The sequence below is a fragment of the Durio zibethinus genome, chromosome 14 (genome assembly GCF_047325235.1).
Source record: "Durio zibethinus cultivar Kanyao isolate XHJ-2024 chromosome 14, ASM4732523v1, whole genome shotgun sequence".
Taxonomy (NCBI): Eukaryota; Viridiplantae; Streptophyta; class Magnoliopsida; order Malvales; family Malvaceae; genus Durio; species Durio zibethinus.
The window spans coordinates 20,454,370-20,472,104 of NC_143175.1; the positions used below are offsets into that span (position 1 = coordinate 20,454,370).

General features: G+C 33.4%; 2 protein-coding genes across 4 annotated transcripts; both read right to left on the minus strand.

Annotated features, from left to right (window-relative positions):
- Positions 1-229: 229 nt before the first annotated feature.
- LOC111294154 (UDP-Glycosyltransferase superfamily protein) lies at positions 230-9,144 on the minus strand. Its single transcript, XM_022887345.2, has 14 exons — positions 8,495-9,144; positions 6,915-7,001; positions 6,579-6,682; positions 6,336-6,386; positions 6,042-6,213; positions 5,620-5,940; positions 4,784-4,987; positions 4,180-4,653; positions 3,813-4,022; positions 3,059-3,247; positions 2,241-2,410; positions 1,268-1,420; positions 1,074-1,155; positions 230-982 (listed from the first exon to the last, which is right to left on the minus strand). Exons 1-14 carry the CDS (start codon positions 9,008-9,010, stop codon positions 593-595), a joined length of 3,123 nt encoding a protein of 1,040 aa, XP_022743080.1. The 5' UTR covers positions 9,011-9,144; the 3' UTR covers positions 230-592.
- A 489-nt stretch (positions 9,145-9,633) lies between these two features.
- On the minus strand, positions 9,634-16,912 carry LOC111294589 (phosphoglucan phosphatase DSP4, amyloplastic). 3 transcript variants are annotated; one of them, XM_022887989.2, is made up of 14 exons: positions 16,814-16,912; positions 16,633-16,711; positions 16,460-16,504; positions 15,620-15,722; positions 14,534-14,610; positions 14,363-14,439; positions 14,098-14,178; positions 13,740-13,872; positions 13,540-13,599; positions 12,686-12,742; positions 11,621-11,716; positions 10,985-11,044; positions 10,235-10,342; positions 9,634-9,973 (listed from the first exon to the last, which is right to left on the minus strand). In XM_022887989.2, exons 1-14 carry the CDS (start codon positions 16,837-16,839, stop codon positions 9,842-9,844), a joined length of 1,134 nt encoding a protein of 377 aa, XP_022743724.2. In that variant the 5' UTR covers positions 16,840-16,912; the 3' UTR covers positions 9,634-9,841. The 3 variants fall into 3 exon arrangements, with proteins under 3 accessions (XP_022743724.2, XP_022743725.2, XP_089599871.1); XM_022887990.2 differs by having other exon boundaries at positions 16,633-16,705; positions 16,814-16,897; XM_089743745.1 differs by lacking the exon at positions 13,540-13,599.
- Positions 16,913-17,735: the final 823 nt, after the last annotated feature.

The following is a 17,735-nucleotide window of genomic DNA, read 5'->3' on the forward strand; positions in this document are numbered from 1 at the left end:
CACGGAAAACCAATTAAACCAGAAAAAAAAATTCCTACATTAACATTTGCCTTATCAGACTGTTAACGGAATAAATAATAGCAAGCCTAAGCAGAAAGTAAAACTAATTTCGGATCAAAATTGCCTTTCATTCCCCACCCCACCCCCCCTCCCCCAAGAAAAACAAAAATATACAATGAAGAAAAAATATATCTACTAGCGTACTAGCTCCAAAAAAACAGAGAGAAAAGAAAGGAATATATCTACTGAATTGAATGTTCTGTACGGTGAAAAAGAATTTCTATCTGCCTTGTCGTGTTAACCAAAAAGCTGGAATGCAGTATGCCTCATTAGCTAACCCTGTAAAAAGGCTTGAATCACTAGCGAACTGATACTGGGAAGCTATTCTTGTCTCCCCTCCACTCCTTGAAAGCAGTTTTACTTGATAAAATGAATGAGAAGAATCAAACGTCTGGAATCGTGCTGTTATATGAAACTCGGCCAGCAGTTTTTCTGCTTCCTGGTTTGAGGAAAAAAAAAAAGGGTGCAATAGCTGTGTTAGGAGTTTGGTGTTTCTGAGTTCTATGGTCATCTAATTTAGCTTCTAGATATCCTATAATCCAAGCGATCTCTGCTTGTACCCATTCTTCATCCTTTCCAGTAGTTTCTCCTTAGTTTTCCTCTTTTTCTCCATCTTCATCCTGTATCTTTCTTCCCTCTCCCTCTCATAAATTCCTTGCCAATGCACTTCTCCTGTCAATGGCCACAACCACATCTTCCTTGGCTGGTCATCATCATCTGCAGCCTCTGCCAGATCTCCATCCATGCTCTTTATTAATGTAAAGTTAAAATATCTAGCCCACATAAATTCTTTTCGTTGTTCAACTGGATGTTGCTCTTCAAGCAAACCTGAGTGTGGCTCAATGTAGACCATCCTCCGCCCACTATGGTAAGCCCAGACATTGACCAGAAGTTCCAATACACGACAGTAACAGTGCTTTTTCTGCCCATAATTAAATAAACCAAGAAGAGCAATGTTATGATTAGAATCTCTCAATGGAACCGACTGATGTTATAGGAGCCACACAGTTTACCTCAGGATCTGAGGAACCCAACAAACACGTATTGACTCCACTAGAATTGGTATGCAAGGCATCAAGAGAGTCAACAAACATCCTGCAGTCCGATTATACAAGTTTCCATCATCATTTACTGTACTGTGCTCTAAAAGGATATTGAGAAAGAGAGATAAGATGCAATAAAATAAGTAGTGGGCTCTGTAAATTACCGTGAAAACATTACAAACTCCAAAAAGGAAGTGGTTGGCATCACCCAGCTATGCAAGGCAGACCAGTGACCATCATCTTTGGGCATGGGAGGAAGAGCTTCCATATCTAATGGCAAAATATACATCTTGCGGAAGGCGTTTTCAAAAGCAGTTCTGCAGGCATTTAAAGGAATCTTCTAAGCCACTCCATATACTTTTCATATGGTAATAAAAAATAAGGTAATAAACATGCCTATCTATTGCAACTTGAATCACAAAGCAACAGTTGCATGTCCATAAATTCAGCCACTAACCTATCTAGACCCTATCAGACCCAGGCTTGGTCAAGAAATTTTTTCAATTTTTTATCAGGCAGATGATCACCTCCTAGCCTATTACCCCAATCCCCAGGTTCATGAACAACACATATTGAGTTTTAAATAGAACAGGCCTGAAGTCCAAATCCCAGCCAATGACGAATGACCATCTTCTCACCTACTGAATCTGATCTTAGCCCATGTTCATAAACAAGAAATTTTGAACTTTGATCAGACCAGGCTTAAAACCTGACAAAAGATGCCAAGAATTAGGCCCAAATCAGAGCCAATGATCATGTCTTCACAACGCCAACTATCTTGTTTTTTGGCTTGCTAAAAGGTGTCATGGAACAGGAAAAAACAGCTTTTACCATGTAAACATACAACAGAATTAAAATGGTAACATGATGGCTTCTGGGAAAAAATAAAATAAAATACACTTTGACAAATTTGATTCAGAGAGCATCTTAACAGGAAGAATGAACTTTCGAGAAAGAAACTCATCGTAGGAAGAGATAACCTGTATATCTACAACATGACGAGATGGCAAGCAAAAGACCCATTCAACTTGTAGAAAATTAAAGTGCAAATCTTGGGATCAGCAAGGCTTGATGGAGGAATCCATCACCTAATATGCTTAAAAATCATATAGCAAACTGATATTTAGTGAAACAAACCTGCAGTGTCCAGCATTTAACACATCACACATTGACCAAAATGAGAGCGCATCATTGCTTCCTGCACCTCCACCATCAACATCAAGGTGTGCCCAAAAGTACATGACATCTCCTTTGCTTCCTTGTATTGTTTCTTCTAGAACTTTTTCAGCTTTTGTTGACAACGAAACCTATTTAACAAAAAAGGCTAAGCAGTCAATAATTGCTAACTCTAAAAATTGATACTAATAAACTTGAAGCGAAAGATACAAGAACTGCAGCAAAAAAGGGATCTCTCTAGTTTTGGGAACTTTTTCTTTTTTCTCCTTTAAACACTAGCAATATGAGGGCAGATTTGAAGGTAAAAGAGAGTAAACAGATGAAAGCTGAGAGAATATGAGAGCAAGCAACTCTTCCTTGATTACACTGAGTGCAGAGGAGAGTAAAGTAGCACATTTTCCACCATTATCATTGCACCTTAAGAAAGTTATTACAATAAATATTGAGGGGTAAAAGAGAAATCATCAAGCAGAATACTCTCCTCTCAAATCCTCCTGAAATGAAAGGATTAAAAAAAGTGAGATTATTGGGGGATTGGAGGGATTTGGTTCACCTTCAAACCATCCCTCAAAACCCCAGAACTCCCCTTTCAAAAATAAAAAATAAAAAACTTCTTAACAGGATAAAGTAAACCATTTACTCCCTTCACTGAACTCTGTTATACACCCCTCCCACCAATCACAAAACAGTAAGAAATTTGAAAACAAGAAGTTGGTTCTTAATACTCAAGCTAATATTCAAACATTGAACACCATATCAAATATCAATATAAGGAATACCTTCCTACCAGCAGCATGCCATGATTGAAAACCAATCCAAGGTCTCTTGTGAATGTTATCCACCCTATTTGCAATAGAGAACATTCCTCCAACTTCACACAATAAATCCCTATAGTAAGTATCATTCAAAAGTGGAAGTCGGCCAACTGCATCCACATCATCTGATCTCAACCTCCTTGCTCTTCTAGACTGGCAAATAAAATGAGTAGTTAGAAAATGTAAAAACTTCTTATTTCACATACATCATTTTTCAATAGCCTAACAAATAAAAAAGGAAAGCTCCTCTACAAGGGAAGAAAAAGACTAAGGAGCACTACAGCAAATACAAGCCATCAGTTATAAATAAATAAGTTGACAACATTAAGAAAAGGGGTGCAAAGGGGGTGATGGTGGGCAAGCTATGATCTCTACAAAGTTTGTTCCATTGCAAATTTTGCATGTCAGACTCTTAAGCAAGCATGCTTATATCCACCCTTTGCAAGAAAACTCAAGCTACTCAAGAATACACAAAAAAAAAAAAAAAAAAAAAATCAAAGCTTTTTTGTCAAGAACTATATGATTATATTGTTTATACAATACTTTCTGCACCATGATTTCTCTTCAATCAAATCAACACTCGATCATAATTAAATATAAACGTTCCAGTTCATAAAATCACAAAAACACTTATGATAAAGTGATAACACAGCATGAAGAAGTGTAACAAAGATTGATAAAAAGATAAAATGCCAAATATGGTTTAGGAGAAACTCACAAGACTTAGCCCACGGTACAAAGATCCGTGGTGCAAGAATGGCCAGGCCCCAGCCCCACCATAGATCTCATAAATGCATACAGGTTGACCTGTCCTTTCTAGCTCTCCCTCATCTCTTTCATTTGCCTCAAACTTCAGTTTCTCAGATCTCCGAGCATTTCGATATATCTCATCCCATACACCAGGATTTCTCTCCATTCTTTCATTAACCTATAGATTTGAGGGGAAAAACAAACATTTTTTCACATCACAGTTTATTCATGATAATGTTAAAAAACAATAGAAAGAAAATAGTAACATGAGGAGAAAAAGACAGGGTGGGGAGAGATCCAAAACAAAAGGCTATAATTATGAAGTATTACTATACCTCCTCCAATTCAAGTCTTTCATAATCTTCAAAGTTCTCTATTTCCGTCACGATATCCAGGTCTTGTTCAGTAAGGATATCCTGAATCTCAGTCCGATTCTCAGAGATGTCAATGATGTGCTTGGTGAATTCCTCCTCAAGGGCATAAACAACACTAAGATCTTCTGAAATATCACTGTTTCTTTGTTCTATTTCCTGCCTAAAAAGATTCCATTCCCACGATCCCTGCTGAAGTTCGGAAACACGAGCCGGCAGCAAGACATCTGATGGGAAATTGAGTAAATTCTCCAGAAGGATTGCATAACCAGTTATGCATTCGGATGCAAGAATGTTCTTAGCAAGCAATCTTCCAGAAGAAGCAACTGTTTGACCAAATCTAGAGAGTCTACCATTTGAAGTCAAAAGCGAAAAAGCCCTCAATAAAGCATCAGGGTGATGTTTTGGGAAAAAAACACCATGGGTTCCATCAACAACCTACCATAAAAGGGCAGCTTAAAATGTAATACAGAATAGAAAGTCCCCTCACCCTTTTCTCTCTCTCTCTCACACACACACACAAATCATAAAATATGAACTACAAGGAAAATAATTTAAAAGGACCTACATATTTTTTCATGATTGGAAAATCAGGTGTGATGACAGGAATTCCAAAGGTCATGGCCCGGATAATTAATGGAGGAAAACCCTGTTCTTCTTGGGAGGAACCATATAGAACAATGTCAGCCATTAATAAAACTCCATTGGCATCATCATCCAAGCCATAATGCCTAACAGAGCCTTGAGTAAGTCCTAGTCGTGATGCAGCTTGCTGCATAGAAGCACAAGGCATGACATCAGTCTTGAAGGAAAGAACACTAAGCCAGCAACGAACCTCAATGCAGTGTGCCGAACACATCAATAATATTGAATAGTAGACAAATGGAAAATTACATGACAGCTTCTTATGCTATCCTCTCCAGGGTTTGCAATCTTAATCTTATTAATGCTCTAAGCCTCTATCCCACCTTCTAGCAACATATAAATGATTGGAAAAAAAAGTTTGGCCATACTACAATTTATAAGTTTGTAACTGAAATAGAATAACCTGAATTAAGGGCGACAAACAAATTACAACTGAATGACTTAAGTTGGACATCCCAACTAAATAGCAAAATCAGGTATAATTCATGAAGAAAATGATGATAAGTTGTTTGAAATAACTCATATAATCCATGCAATAAGACAGGGCATATTTCTCAGTTACCATTTTGATGTATTGTTTCCCTTTTCACATTAATCACACAACATTAGGCAATAAACTTGTTTCAGTTCAAAATGGGGGCATCAACAAGCATGAAGGAAAGATATGAGGAACTTATGAAGAAGCATATCTAAAACATATATACATACATAAATATATATATATATATATATATGATGCACCCATCTACAGTTGACTACCTGTAAAGCATCATTATATCCATCAGTGGAGTTACCACTCAAGAAAATAAATTTAAATGACCCTCCTGCATCATTTCTCCTTGCATATCTCATAAGGAGAGGTCCGATAGTGTGCATTGCAACAGCATAGTCCCATGATAACTCATCATAGAAGAAAGAACTTCCAACAATCAGAACCACCATATCATCCATACTAAATCCATTGTCCTTCCGTAGTTGATGCTTTGCATGGGACTTACTGTAACTTTCTGCACCCCACACATCCACAGGCGATCCATGAACTACAAGGAAGTTTCCAGTGTCTAGCTTGCTATATAACATCTGGTACAGGAAGGAATAGAAATTGAGAAACTGCATAAGATGTCTAATACAATGTCACCTAGAAATTCTGTGCGGAAGTATAGACAGAATGTCAGATTTACCGGTAGCGTAAAATCAGGGAACACAATAACATTGGCCCTGGTAAAAGAGCTTTTCCAATTAGAAACAAGATGCTCCAAGCCCATCTCCTCGTAGACAGGAAGACGTTTTGCGAGAGTATCTTCTTGAATTATCCATATAAGTGGTATTGTATCAAAAGGCTCCTGCATAAGGCTGCATAGATATAAAACTCACTAATCATAGCATCTCAAACTAAAACAAAACATATAGAATTTGGAGTACTGAGAAAATCTGTACATGTTAGAAAGAACCAGCAAGCTAGATATAGATGATACCTTGAGATGGCTTCTTTTGCTTCAAGAGAATCAGCAATAACACCTTCAAAACTGTAGAAAATGCAAGCAAACATATATAATCAAAGCCAAGTAAGCAAAAAGAAACAAAATTCACCACAAAAATTGTCACAAAAAATTCAAACATAAACCACTTTGCAAACTGCACATATAGATAAAAATAAATGAAAATAAAGACAAAAAAAAAAAAAAGAGAATCCACAATACATGAATTAGGTAACATACATTGACCAGTCAATGTGACCAAATTGCTCTGGACCTAAGAATGAAATCTGACCACTTATGTGCTCCCATGTCGAAAGTGCTTTGCCATTTCCTAGTGCATAAATCTGTCAAATTGACATTGTAAGGACCCATTATATTTTCTGAATTAATCAGTGCATAAAATACTAAACTTTCATGCTTATGCTGTTAGAAAGCAAAGCCATGCATACACAAGTATTAACACTTCGAACATATCGTAGAAGTTATAAAATATGCTATATCATAAAATCTGTTGTGTGTGCATATCCAAAAAATAGGGAGTACTATATGGAAATAAAATTTAAAAAAATTATTCACCTTAAATACATAGCCAAGTCTCTGAAGACTCTTTACCACAGTAACCAACATCAATGACTGTGGGTCTTTCTTCATTTTCCCCAAAATCTGTCAAATTATCAAGAATGCAAAATGTAAATGCAAAACTCAAACCACTTCAAATACAGAAATACCATAAAGAAGGTGCTTTTAATGCAAGGTGTGGTGCTAAATGATGCTTTTAATGCAAGAAAAACTTATATATTCTTAAAATTACCACCTCCATAAAGATTAATTAGATTTCTTCAAGTATTCAGTCCTTTGCCTCACAGCAACTCCCAATGGGTTTATATTATTATACTTCCTTAATTCCTAATTAAGTTACTGCAATCTTAATAAGCCATCAGAACTTCTTACAACCAAAGCATAAATAGTATAAAACACCTATAACTCCAATTAAAGAAGCCACAACTCTTTACTTCTAATCGTTTTTCTCCCCTTTTTCTCTTTTCTTTATGGCACAATTTTTCTTTTTCTTTTCTGTACTTCTTTTTTGGAAGAAGGGTAAATTTAAAAAGAAAATAATTCTTATACAATAACTGGTAACTCACTTCATGTATAATGCCAAATATAATTAATTGCTTGTTTGGCAAGATATTCATAAAAATTGGATAAACCATTGAAAACGAAAATTCATGAAATTTTAACTTTCGACCATAAATTCCCCAATGTAAGTTTTTTTTTCTCATCTAATTCCCTCATGTTCTATTTAAACTTTTTCTATTTAAATTTCTTCTCAATTCTTATTAGATGTAAAATGTCTCAAAAATCATAAAGTCAGTCTTTTTCCAAGAAGAAATCAAAACCTATTCAATTTTCAATTTTCACTCCACCAAACAGTTTCCATCATGTAAATTTAGTACTAAAAATTTCATTGCTAAAGTTCAGTACTTAATTTTTCAAAATTTCAATTTATCAAACATCATGTAAGAATAAAGGAATGAAATTATTTACTATGAAGCTTGATAAAAAAAATTGCAAAACAATTTTTTGCTTAAATCCAACCAACAATTTAAAGAAAGAAACCCATAACAATGCCATCGAGTTAGCCTTTCAAGTTCTCAATCACCAAATGCTACCTACATCTATTTTTAAAACGTAAAAAGAAACTCATGAGCAATTCATTCATAACTAAAGTAATGATAATCTTAAGCGCTAAAGAATCACCAAAACTCCTAAACAAACATGCAATTCCAAACTTAAAAATTCAATTCGGCCAAGCCATTACTTAACAATTTTAAAATTAAAAAGAAAAAGAATATAAAACTTTAATAAACTAATTAAAAATCATGAACTGCCAACAGAGACAAAAAATAAATGGAATCATGAACTTTTAAGTTTTGGTTCAAAAGTATCAAAGAGAAGTGTTTCAAGTGCACTTAACACTCTAATGAAAAATAAATATCTAAAATACTAATTCATATCTAATATTTAAAATCTAAAACTTAAAATAAAATTTCAATTCACATTAAAACTGCAAACACAAATAAATAAATAAATAAACATCTCAGCTTAACATTAATTAATCCAATTATTTAAAAAAATAAAAAAGATTCACTCACAAGAGCAAGTCTTGGGCCACGAACGCCAATCCTATCAGTCAATCTCATCCGATCAAGTCCGCCGCCTTCGGCGAGCCGCTGTGAGATCCCTACCGGCATAAACTTCAACGAGCTCCCGAACCTCATACCTTCTCTAACAGACCTCTTCCAACCCCTTTCTCCTCCTTGCTTAAACAGCATCGCTGTAATTGAACTCTGCATCACCATCGACGCCACAGCGAAGGCAAAAACCGAAAAAAATATCAAAAAATAGAACAAATAAATGCCTCGAAAAGGAAAGAGCAATAATCCTTTCCGGTTGAACCGGGGACGGGTCCGGACTAAAGGCCGGTCGAGGAGAGAAGACTGTTTGGTTCGGTCCCTGGTGTGGGCAGGGTTTCTTTTGAGAGGAAATCGATCGCGGATCGAGTAGTATCCTTGATCGTTGTTGTTATCACTGTTGTTGTTAATGGTGTTATTTTTGCCATCTTCGTCGCCATTGCCGTCGTGTCTCAGAGGAGACGAGTTTCGGCCCATAGGAAGTGGTTCCTTCTTTTTTTTTTTTTCCTTTATGTTATTTCTCGAGAAACTGACGGAAAATTTTCAGAGAGAAGCTTTTGTTAGAGTCGGCTTTGAGAGAGATATCTAAGAGTGAAGGAGTCGAGTTGTTATTGATTTAGTTTTTTTTTTTTTTCCTCCGTTTTTTAGCCATTTATGAAATTTTATTTTTCTTTTGTTTTTTTTTTTTTTTTTGGAAAAACGGTGGCAAAAAGTCCACGCGCCAATCATAAAACCCACTTCAAATTAGTTGTTTTTATATTTTTTATAGAATTTATTTTTCTTTTTCGAAAAAAAGTATACAAATAATTATCAAACAAATACAGCCATGACTAATTGCAAGATTTCTTATTATTTATTGATGGATTAATTGAGATCAAATGACAAAATTGTCCTTATAAAAAGGGTAATTTTTTTTTTTTTGGGGGGTGAAAAATAGAAGGCTATTTACATTTCTACTAACATACCCATCAATGTAAGGGGATGATTTTCAATTAACAATCATCGGGTACTGAACTTTGCTCATATTCAAGACATTGACAGCAGAAGCCATCAAAAAATGAAAGGAAAATAAAACAATGGAAAGGAAAAATATACATGAATGATCAAAAGGGCTAAACTTCAACATTTATTGCTTGAACAATTATTTGGTAAAATCAAATTTTCACAATTAATTATGTCTTTTTTTGTTCATCATTTAGATTTTCTCAATAACTATTCTACAACAGTTTAGTATTGCTGTGATTAATGCTTATTTCAAACAAAATTTACATCTATACACTACAGCATGTCCTGTTTTGCATTCTCAGTTCACTCTTCATCAGGGTAGGATTCAAGCAACTGTCTAATTTTCTCTCGTTCTTCCTTTGTAAGATCAGGATCCTCACTCGTCAACCTCTTCCGAACTGCTGCATTGATACTGCTTGGATCATTGTCCACAACCTGCACCCAGAGGCACATAAACATCAGAGTTTCTGCATTGCATGATACGATAAAATATAAAAGGGTATGTAAAGGGTGCCTAGTTCATCGAGGGCTGCTTTAAAAGAGGAAATTATGGCTAGCTAATATAGCTTTGCCACATTGTGGCTAGCCGATAGAGCCATTCCTGAGGGTCCTCTGTGAACAAGGTTTCTTGAGGGCTTAATAGTACAAGATTGACGTTGGCCCTTGACAACCAGCAAGTAGAAAGTGGAATCTTACATCAAGGAAATTGTTGACATGGCCATCTTTGTTAGGAGTTGTTACCAGCTCAAATTCATTGCATGTCCATTCACCATCAACTATATACTTGTACTCGTAGCTTCCTTCCTGTTAAAGAAAGAGAAAACGTACATCTTATAATTTGGTCTAGTTATATTGACATGACTTTCCATTTTCGATGTAGCTTTCTTCAAGAAAAAAATCTCTAGATTGACAAATACCTCAGGTAAAAAAACCATATTAACAATTTACATCTGTACTGGGTCATACTGTTTGTTAACCTGAAATCTATTGCCTATCAATGCATCATGAAGCAACGAAATAAGAATTCTGTGCTATGTTCCCATGAGTATTAGACCTGCTGCAGGCAAGGACATGATATTATGTAGCATTTACATTGCTTGAATAAGAACTAGGGTTGAAGAACTGGTACCCAGGACAAGGGAATGCAAGTTGAGAGGCTCAGTATAACTGAAAAGTTAACAATACGCAAATGGATATTGATTCTCCAAACCATGAGTGACTACTAGGCAGAAATTTTGGTGCCAACAGGATGCTCAATTAAGATAAAAGAGAAATATGAAAAGGAACAGGACAAAGAAAGAACAACAAAGCTGTAGCTGGATGCATGTAGGATAATTGTTAATGCAGGGGTTTGAAACACAGGCAAATGCAAGAGTACTTCACATATTTCTGCATTTAAGAAATTAAAGACAACGAAACACATTCCTACAAAAGTAATACAATTACCGGCAGTTCTCTCAGGAGAGTCCATGAACCATGTTCCCTGTCAAACTTCAAAGGTATTCTCTGGACAAAAAAGACAACATAGATAGAATGATCAAACAGCTGAAAGTGAAATAATTAATAAGTATATCATCTTAAAAATGATGAATAATTCCAATCCACTGATCTATTCCTAAAATCTCTCTTTCACTTTTGCATGAAAAGGGAAACTAGATCCACAAAGATAAACCAATGCAGTAGCAGACAATTCTCAATCCATTACAGAGAAAACCAAGAACCTTTTATATGCAACAAAATTAGTTTGTTTCTGTATGACATGCTGGATATAGCTTCAAGAATCTACCCTTTGGGATATAGGTGCCACATGGAACAGTGGATCATTCATCACATAGGATGGTTTTGTACTATTTACTGAGTTTTATGGTTTTTAAGGATTAGAAGTAAATTTGCATGACACATCGGGTGCAGACCTGATGAAGATATACTGAGAGAAGTGCCTGCTTGAACTAAACTGGCCTATTCTAAATGAAGTTGACCTTTTGAAAAGAAAAAATCATCTAACACTTACTTTCAAATATAAATTAATAGAAGGAAATTCTTGCACCTCAATGTGCTAATAAATTAATAGAAGACCATTACCTGGCCCCATCCAATATCAAGTCCAGAAACTTCCACTGTAGAGCACTTGCTGTCTTCCCATGTCAAAGTGACAAGCTCCTTCTTGAGATCCGTAAGCTTTACATTGAGAAAATATGATAAAAGTAGTTTGCAATAATTCCTTATTTGATATATAATACTTATATACCAAATTAAAAAAAATAAAATAAAATAAAACAAATAACTGACAACATGAAGCCCGTGCTTCAGTGAATATTGCAATTAACAGTGTATTACACATCCAAAAAGCAAATGCTTTTCAGTGACAATATGAAGATAATGCTTAAGAAATACTGCAATTAATACTACATTACACACCAAAAGGAAGAATGTTTTGCAATTTCATGAACTCAAGAAGCAAAGAATGAAATAGATTTCTACATTTCTTAATTTCATTTTAGTTCTACTCCTTGCGAAAATACACTGCAAATCATAACATGCTTTCATATTAACCAAGAAAGTATGCTGTCAAAGGAGAGAGGGAAAGAAAACAGAGAAAGTGTGGTGCAACTCCCATAGATTTACAGTTACATGATTACTTTTAGTTGTCACTATCTTTTGCAGGTACAGGACAAATAAACAAATAAAGTCATCAAGAATACAATTACCTTTATAATCTTGAGACATATCGATTTTAACTGGGCTTACCAAAAGAAAATAAGCTATATCGAAGAGCTAGGGAATGCAAAGCATAATATACAAGAGGAATGCCTTAACTATATGAGAAAGTGGACATATTAATGCCTCATAATGGCAGTAATTCTAACCGCAGATTAAGGAAAAGGGCTTGCAATCTTGCATGCTTCACACATTCAATATATTTTTGCGCTACAAAAAGCATGGAAACTACTAAAAATTGTCCACAAAATCAAGCAGTATTAGTATAAAATTGCATCAAATAACTCATTCTGCTCCTCCAACAAAAAGGAAAAAAAGAACAAACATAAACAATTTCAAATAAACAACTTCAAACATCCAAAAAAGAAACAAAAGTTTTAAGGCTTCATGAATCATTATGCCTATGGTAATAGAAGGAAAATCACTCACAATATCAGCAGTTGCACTTTTGATGGCATCCAATTTAGGGAAGCATGAGCGTTTGCTCTAAGAGAGAGGAAACAAAAAAATATATCAGAGATGTTGCAAGATACGCCACACACATTATTGACTATTGACAATGCAAAAAACTATTGTTGATGAATCATTTATAAAGTCAGAGAGAGAAAGGAAAAAACAGGAGCAAGTCTAGAGATTACTATCCAACCAGTTTTAACCCCAAATTTTCCAAAATTAGTTCCAGAACTATACAATCTAATTTTTAACTAGAATTATATCTATGAGAAGGATTGAGTAACAAATCACCTATTCAAGTTTCAGGAACCAGAGGGACTTTAGGGTGTGTCTTCTGTGATTAGAAAAGAAAAAAAAAAAAAAACTGAAATTAAATCCGACTGTCAGTACTAACTATTGAGTACCCTAGATCAACAAGCACATGGTCAGTAATATATACAACAGCTAACTTGAAGGCACTGGTTATTGTCATATTGATAAAGCCAGAAGTTCTGATACCATAACTATGACCCTTGCATTTAAATTGTTGCCATTTAGACTGAGAGATTCTCAACCATGTGGCTCACATTGCAAATACAATCACAGTAATAATTACATGAACAAGTTAGGGCTTCATAAACTTAATTAAAAATATGTCCTTATTGTCAATAATATTGATTAAAGATATAGTTCATCAACCCTAAAATGTTAGAAATTAATCCTGGCACCCAAAATGCACTGACTCTTCTAATGGTTTTAATCCGTTGATAAATTTAGATAGACAGAGCCTGCTTAGGTCTCAGATTATTATCCAAAAAGAATGATAAGCATGGAGACAAAAGAATAGATACCAGCAGCAATCTGTGTGCTTCGCTAAGTTTATAGCCTTGAACCCAGAACATATATGACATCTGTCATTAATAACAACAAAAATCTACAGATTACTATGACAGATAAATTAAAGGAAACAAAAGATTTCTCATTTCATGAAAATTGGGTTTTGAAAACAGGACGGTAAAAGACATTTCAGAAAAATAAATGAGTTGAATACCGCAACAGCAGGAGCTCTTCCAAGTCCAGCCGTACAATGTATATATGTCACACCTCCATTCCGATTTATGGCCTTGTATAATTTACTAACCACGGCTGGAAGCCGCATCCGTAAATCAAATGAATCGAAGTCCCTGCTTCATCAAATATTAAGATCACTATATTAACAAAAAAATGGACTTCTAATAACGAAAACAGATACTTCAGCTTAACAAGTTCAGGTATCAGTGATAACAAAAAGAAGTTGTTAAGTGTTAACAACAAAAATAATCACTACTTTCTCTCATAGCATTACAAATAATGTTTTTCACTATGAAACCTCATTACAATATAATGATCACTCAATTGTTATGTCTGACCTTATTTGAGCACGTATGTGTTCAACATCACCACATTTCTTGGCATAATCTTGAATAGCACCAATATCAACCCCAAAATATCTGGAAAGTGTAGTAAAGGAAACACAACACTTATTTGCTCAACCAATATTGTCAATCTTATTTACAAATGACACGTTACTTACACAAGATCATACAAATGAAAGTACATAAAAGAAGTTAGTTACTTTCGTTTTTCAAATCATAAATATAGATGAAATTTCAATGAAAATAGCATGTAGGATACTCCAAATCTGGATCTTGCTGCAAGCAAAATATGGTTTTCACTCCTATTTTACGAAGCTTGTCAACATCTTCAGGGGTCTATCAATTTGAGAGGGAAAAGAAATAAATAAAAGTTCACGAAAACATTTAAGAGGGGATTTTTTTTAGCTATTTACTAAGAAATGAGAATTACCTGCAGACATGAACCCACAATTAGGTCAGAATGGATGAAGTTATAGTTCATTCCTAGTTCATGCCGATAAGTCAAAACTGCAGAAAACCAAATAAACAAATGATTAAAAACAACTAAACCTAGGGGGGGTGTTCATAATTTGGTTTTAACTGAATTTTCCTAACGAACCGATTTAATTTGGTTAATCAATCGGCCACTGAATTAATTTCGGTTGGTTAAAAAAAAAATGATTTTAGAAGAATTTTGGTTTTCGCTTAATTCGGTTTTCGAATTGAATTAACCGAAATTTTAACTAAAATATAACATAATCCAAATATGAAATGAAAAATACATGAAATTGATTATTTAATTTCATAAATTGTTTTGAGTTTTTAACATAAAACTTTGGTATTTGAATATTTTGTTGGATAATTTTGCTGGCTAATTCGGTTTTCGAATTAAATTAACCCAAATTTTAACTGAAATATAACATAATCCAAATATGAAATGAAAAATACATGAAATTGATCATTTAATTTCATAAACTGTTTGAGTTTTTAACATGATACTTTGGTATTTGAATATTTTGTTAGATAATTTTATTTAGTTTGTTTAAAATATAAGAAATTAAGAGTTTAAAATATAATTTTAACTTAAATGTATTTATTATTCGGTTAACCAAAGAATTAACCGTTTGAAATTTATACATTCGGTTCAGTTAATGAAAATAAAAATAATGTGATTCGGTTAATTCGGTTTTAGATAATTCGATTTGAAATTAACCGATCCGACCGAATGAACACTCCTAAAAACTAGACGAAACAAAATTATATAATATAGTAACCACAGTACCATTAAATTGAACACCAACATATTAATTTGTCATGTTGAATGTTGAGACTGCCAGAAATTATATGGCAACCTGTGTATTTTTTGTTCAACACTTTATGTTAAGAAGATCTCCCTGCCAGTTTTGAGCCCTTACAGTAAGGTTTTAGCTTACTATTTTGTACTCTACATCAAAAAGGCATGGATCTGAACCTCTGAAATGAAAAATGCCAGTTATACCTCAAACTTAATGCAAAAGCACAACACATGTGAACTTACCAGCACCCATAGCTTCAGTCATATTATGACTATATACCTCGGATTTTTCCTCCTCTGATTCAGAGCTACTCTTCTTTGTGCTTGATGTGGAATCAGAAATTGCCTGTTAAAAAGAAGATAGTAACCAAAATCATGGTTCAAATACAATCAAGCAGCATGTTGAGCAGCACACTGAGACTGACTTTTTCATTAAAAACCAAATTAATTTAATCATCATATATAGACTACTAAAAGGTTACTGGCCTCCTAGTAAATGTTGGACACAATCGTCAAAATGCTATAGCTGTGCTTAATAAGAATGTGGATCATTTTGGTTTCACATGTTACATGTTTAACGCAAACGGAAAATTAACAAATCTCTTGTTTTCAAATTAAATGCAGGTTTCAGTTACGAGTTACAGTATAGGCACTTCTTTTTTGTGCAAGAAACCTCATCAATATACAACAGCTTAATCGGTTACCCTTAATAAAAAATCTTAAACACACTCTGCCATTAAGCTTCTCATTCCAATCGTTTGATAAAAATGTTCAATCATAACTACTTGAATTCAATTCAGTGAACTAAACAGTTATAACTAAAACACGAAATTAACTTATTCCAACGTCAATCCATCTATCCATTAAGAGTACAGGATTTAAAAAAAAAAAAAAGCATATCTTGAACCAAGAAGCAAGTTAAAAAATTTGTATATTTAAAAAACTGAGACAAATAGATCAAAATCAAGAAATGAAAAAAAAGATATGTACATAATCTAGAATGAAATCAAATCTCTGAAGCTAACAATAAATTCCAACGAAAACCCACAACAAAAATCCGAAGTCCACGGAATTTTAAGTTACCTTAACCACCATACTTCGCGGTATATCACTATAGTTCATCCATCCCTACATCAAATCACACAATTCATCAGCCAAAAAATAAAGCATAAGATAATTCATATACATATCAACACACATAAATGTTCATATTATACAAAAGATGTAAAGATTAAAGAGTTAAAATCAGAAAGTACCATCATATCAACGGGAAATGAAAAGGGTTTTCTGGGGTAGCACTTGAAACCTTGAAATGGCAAAACATAGGGTCTGAAACTATTCCAAAATCAAATTTTGAGCAAGCTTTTGGATTAGACCCATGTTATAAAAATAGATTTGAATATTAAAAAGATTGAAAAGAAAGGATTTTGATCAGACCTTGAGAGATTCTGAAGACCATTCATGTCTGATCAGGAGAGATGGAAAGTCTTGAAGACGATCGAAATATCTAATTTGCAGTAGAAAGCTTTTTTAGCTTTTATAGTGATTGGTTGGGGAAGAAAAAAGGATTGCTTTTGGAAAGAATCTCAGAAATGCCATCCGGACCAAATATGGGGTCCACGTTCCTAAAATGTTGGATCTCCTTGTCATCGTTTATTACTATTTTTTTTTCAACTTAAAAAGAAAAGAAATAAACATAACGAGCAATTTTTTTGGAAAGGATTTTTTTCATTATTTAAAAATAGTTTAAGTTTTTATTATTTTATCTAATGATAATTAGTTAAATTTATTATTAATATTTGTTTAAATTATTTTTAATTTTTAATTAATTTTTATTTTTAATATTTAATTTCAAATCATTAAATATAAACTATATAAATTTAAGTAGAAAGACATTATTTATCATTAGATAAAGTAATAAAAATTTTTACTATATTTTAAATAGTGGATGGTTAAATAAAATATATATACTAGAATACATCAAATATAAATTCCTTTAAATAAATCCCTACTAAAATAAAAGAAATTAAATACACCTTTATAAATTCAAATTGACAAATGAATCCTTTATAAAATTTATTTATATCAACTTCCAAATTTGAATCATCACTAAATTAAGCCATTAAATACGGCTACAAGAAATTCATGTGGCACCTTAATCTGTGTAAATATATATCTATTTAAGCATAACATAAAAATAGTGTTATAATAATAACTTCACTTATAGTATATTTTGAAGTTACATTTATAATTAAATATTAATTAGCTAAATAAATAATTATTATATTATAATCAAATTACAATCATTAAATAATCAAAATTAATAAATTATAATTTAACTAACAATTAATTTCAAATA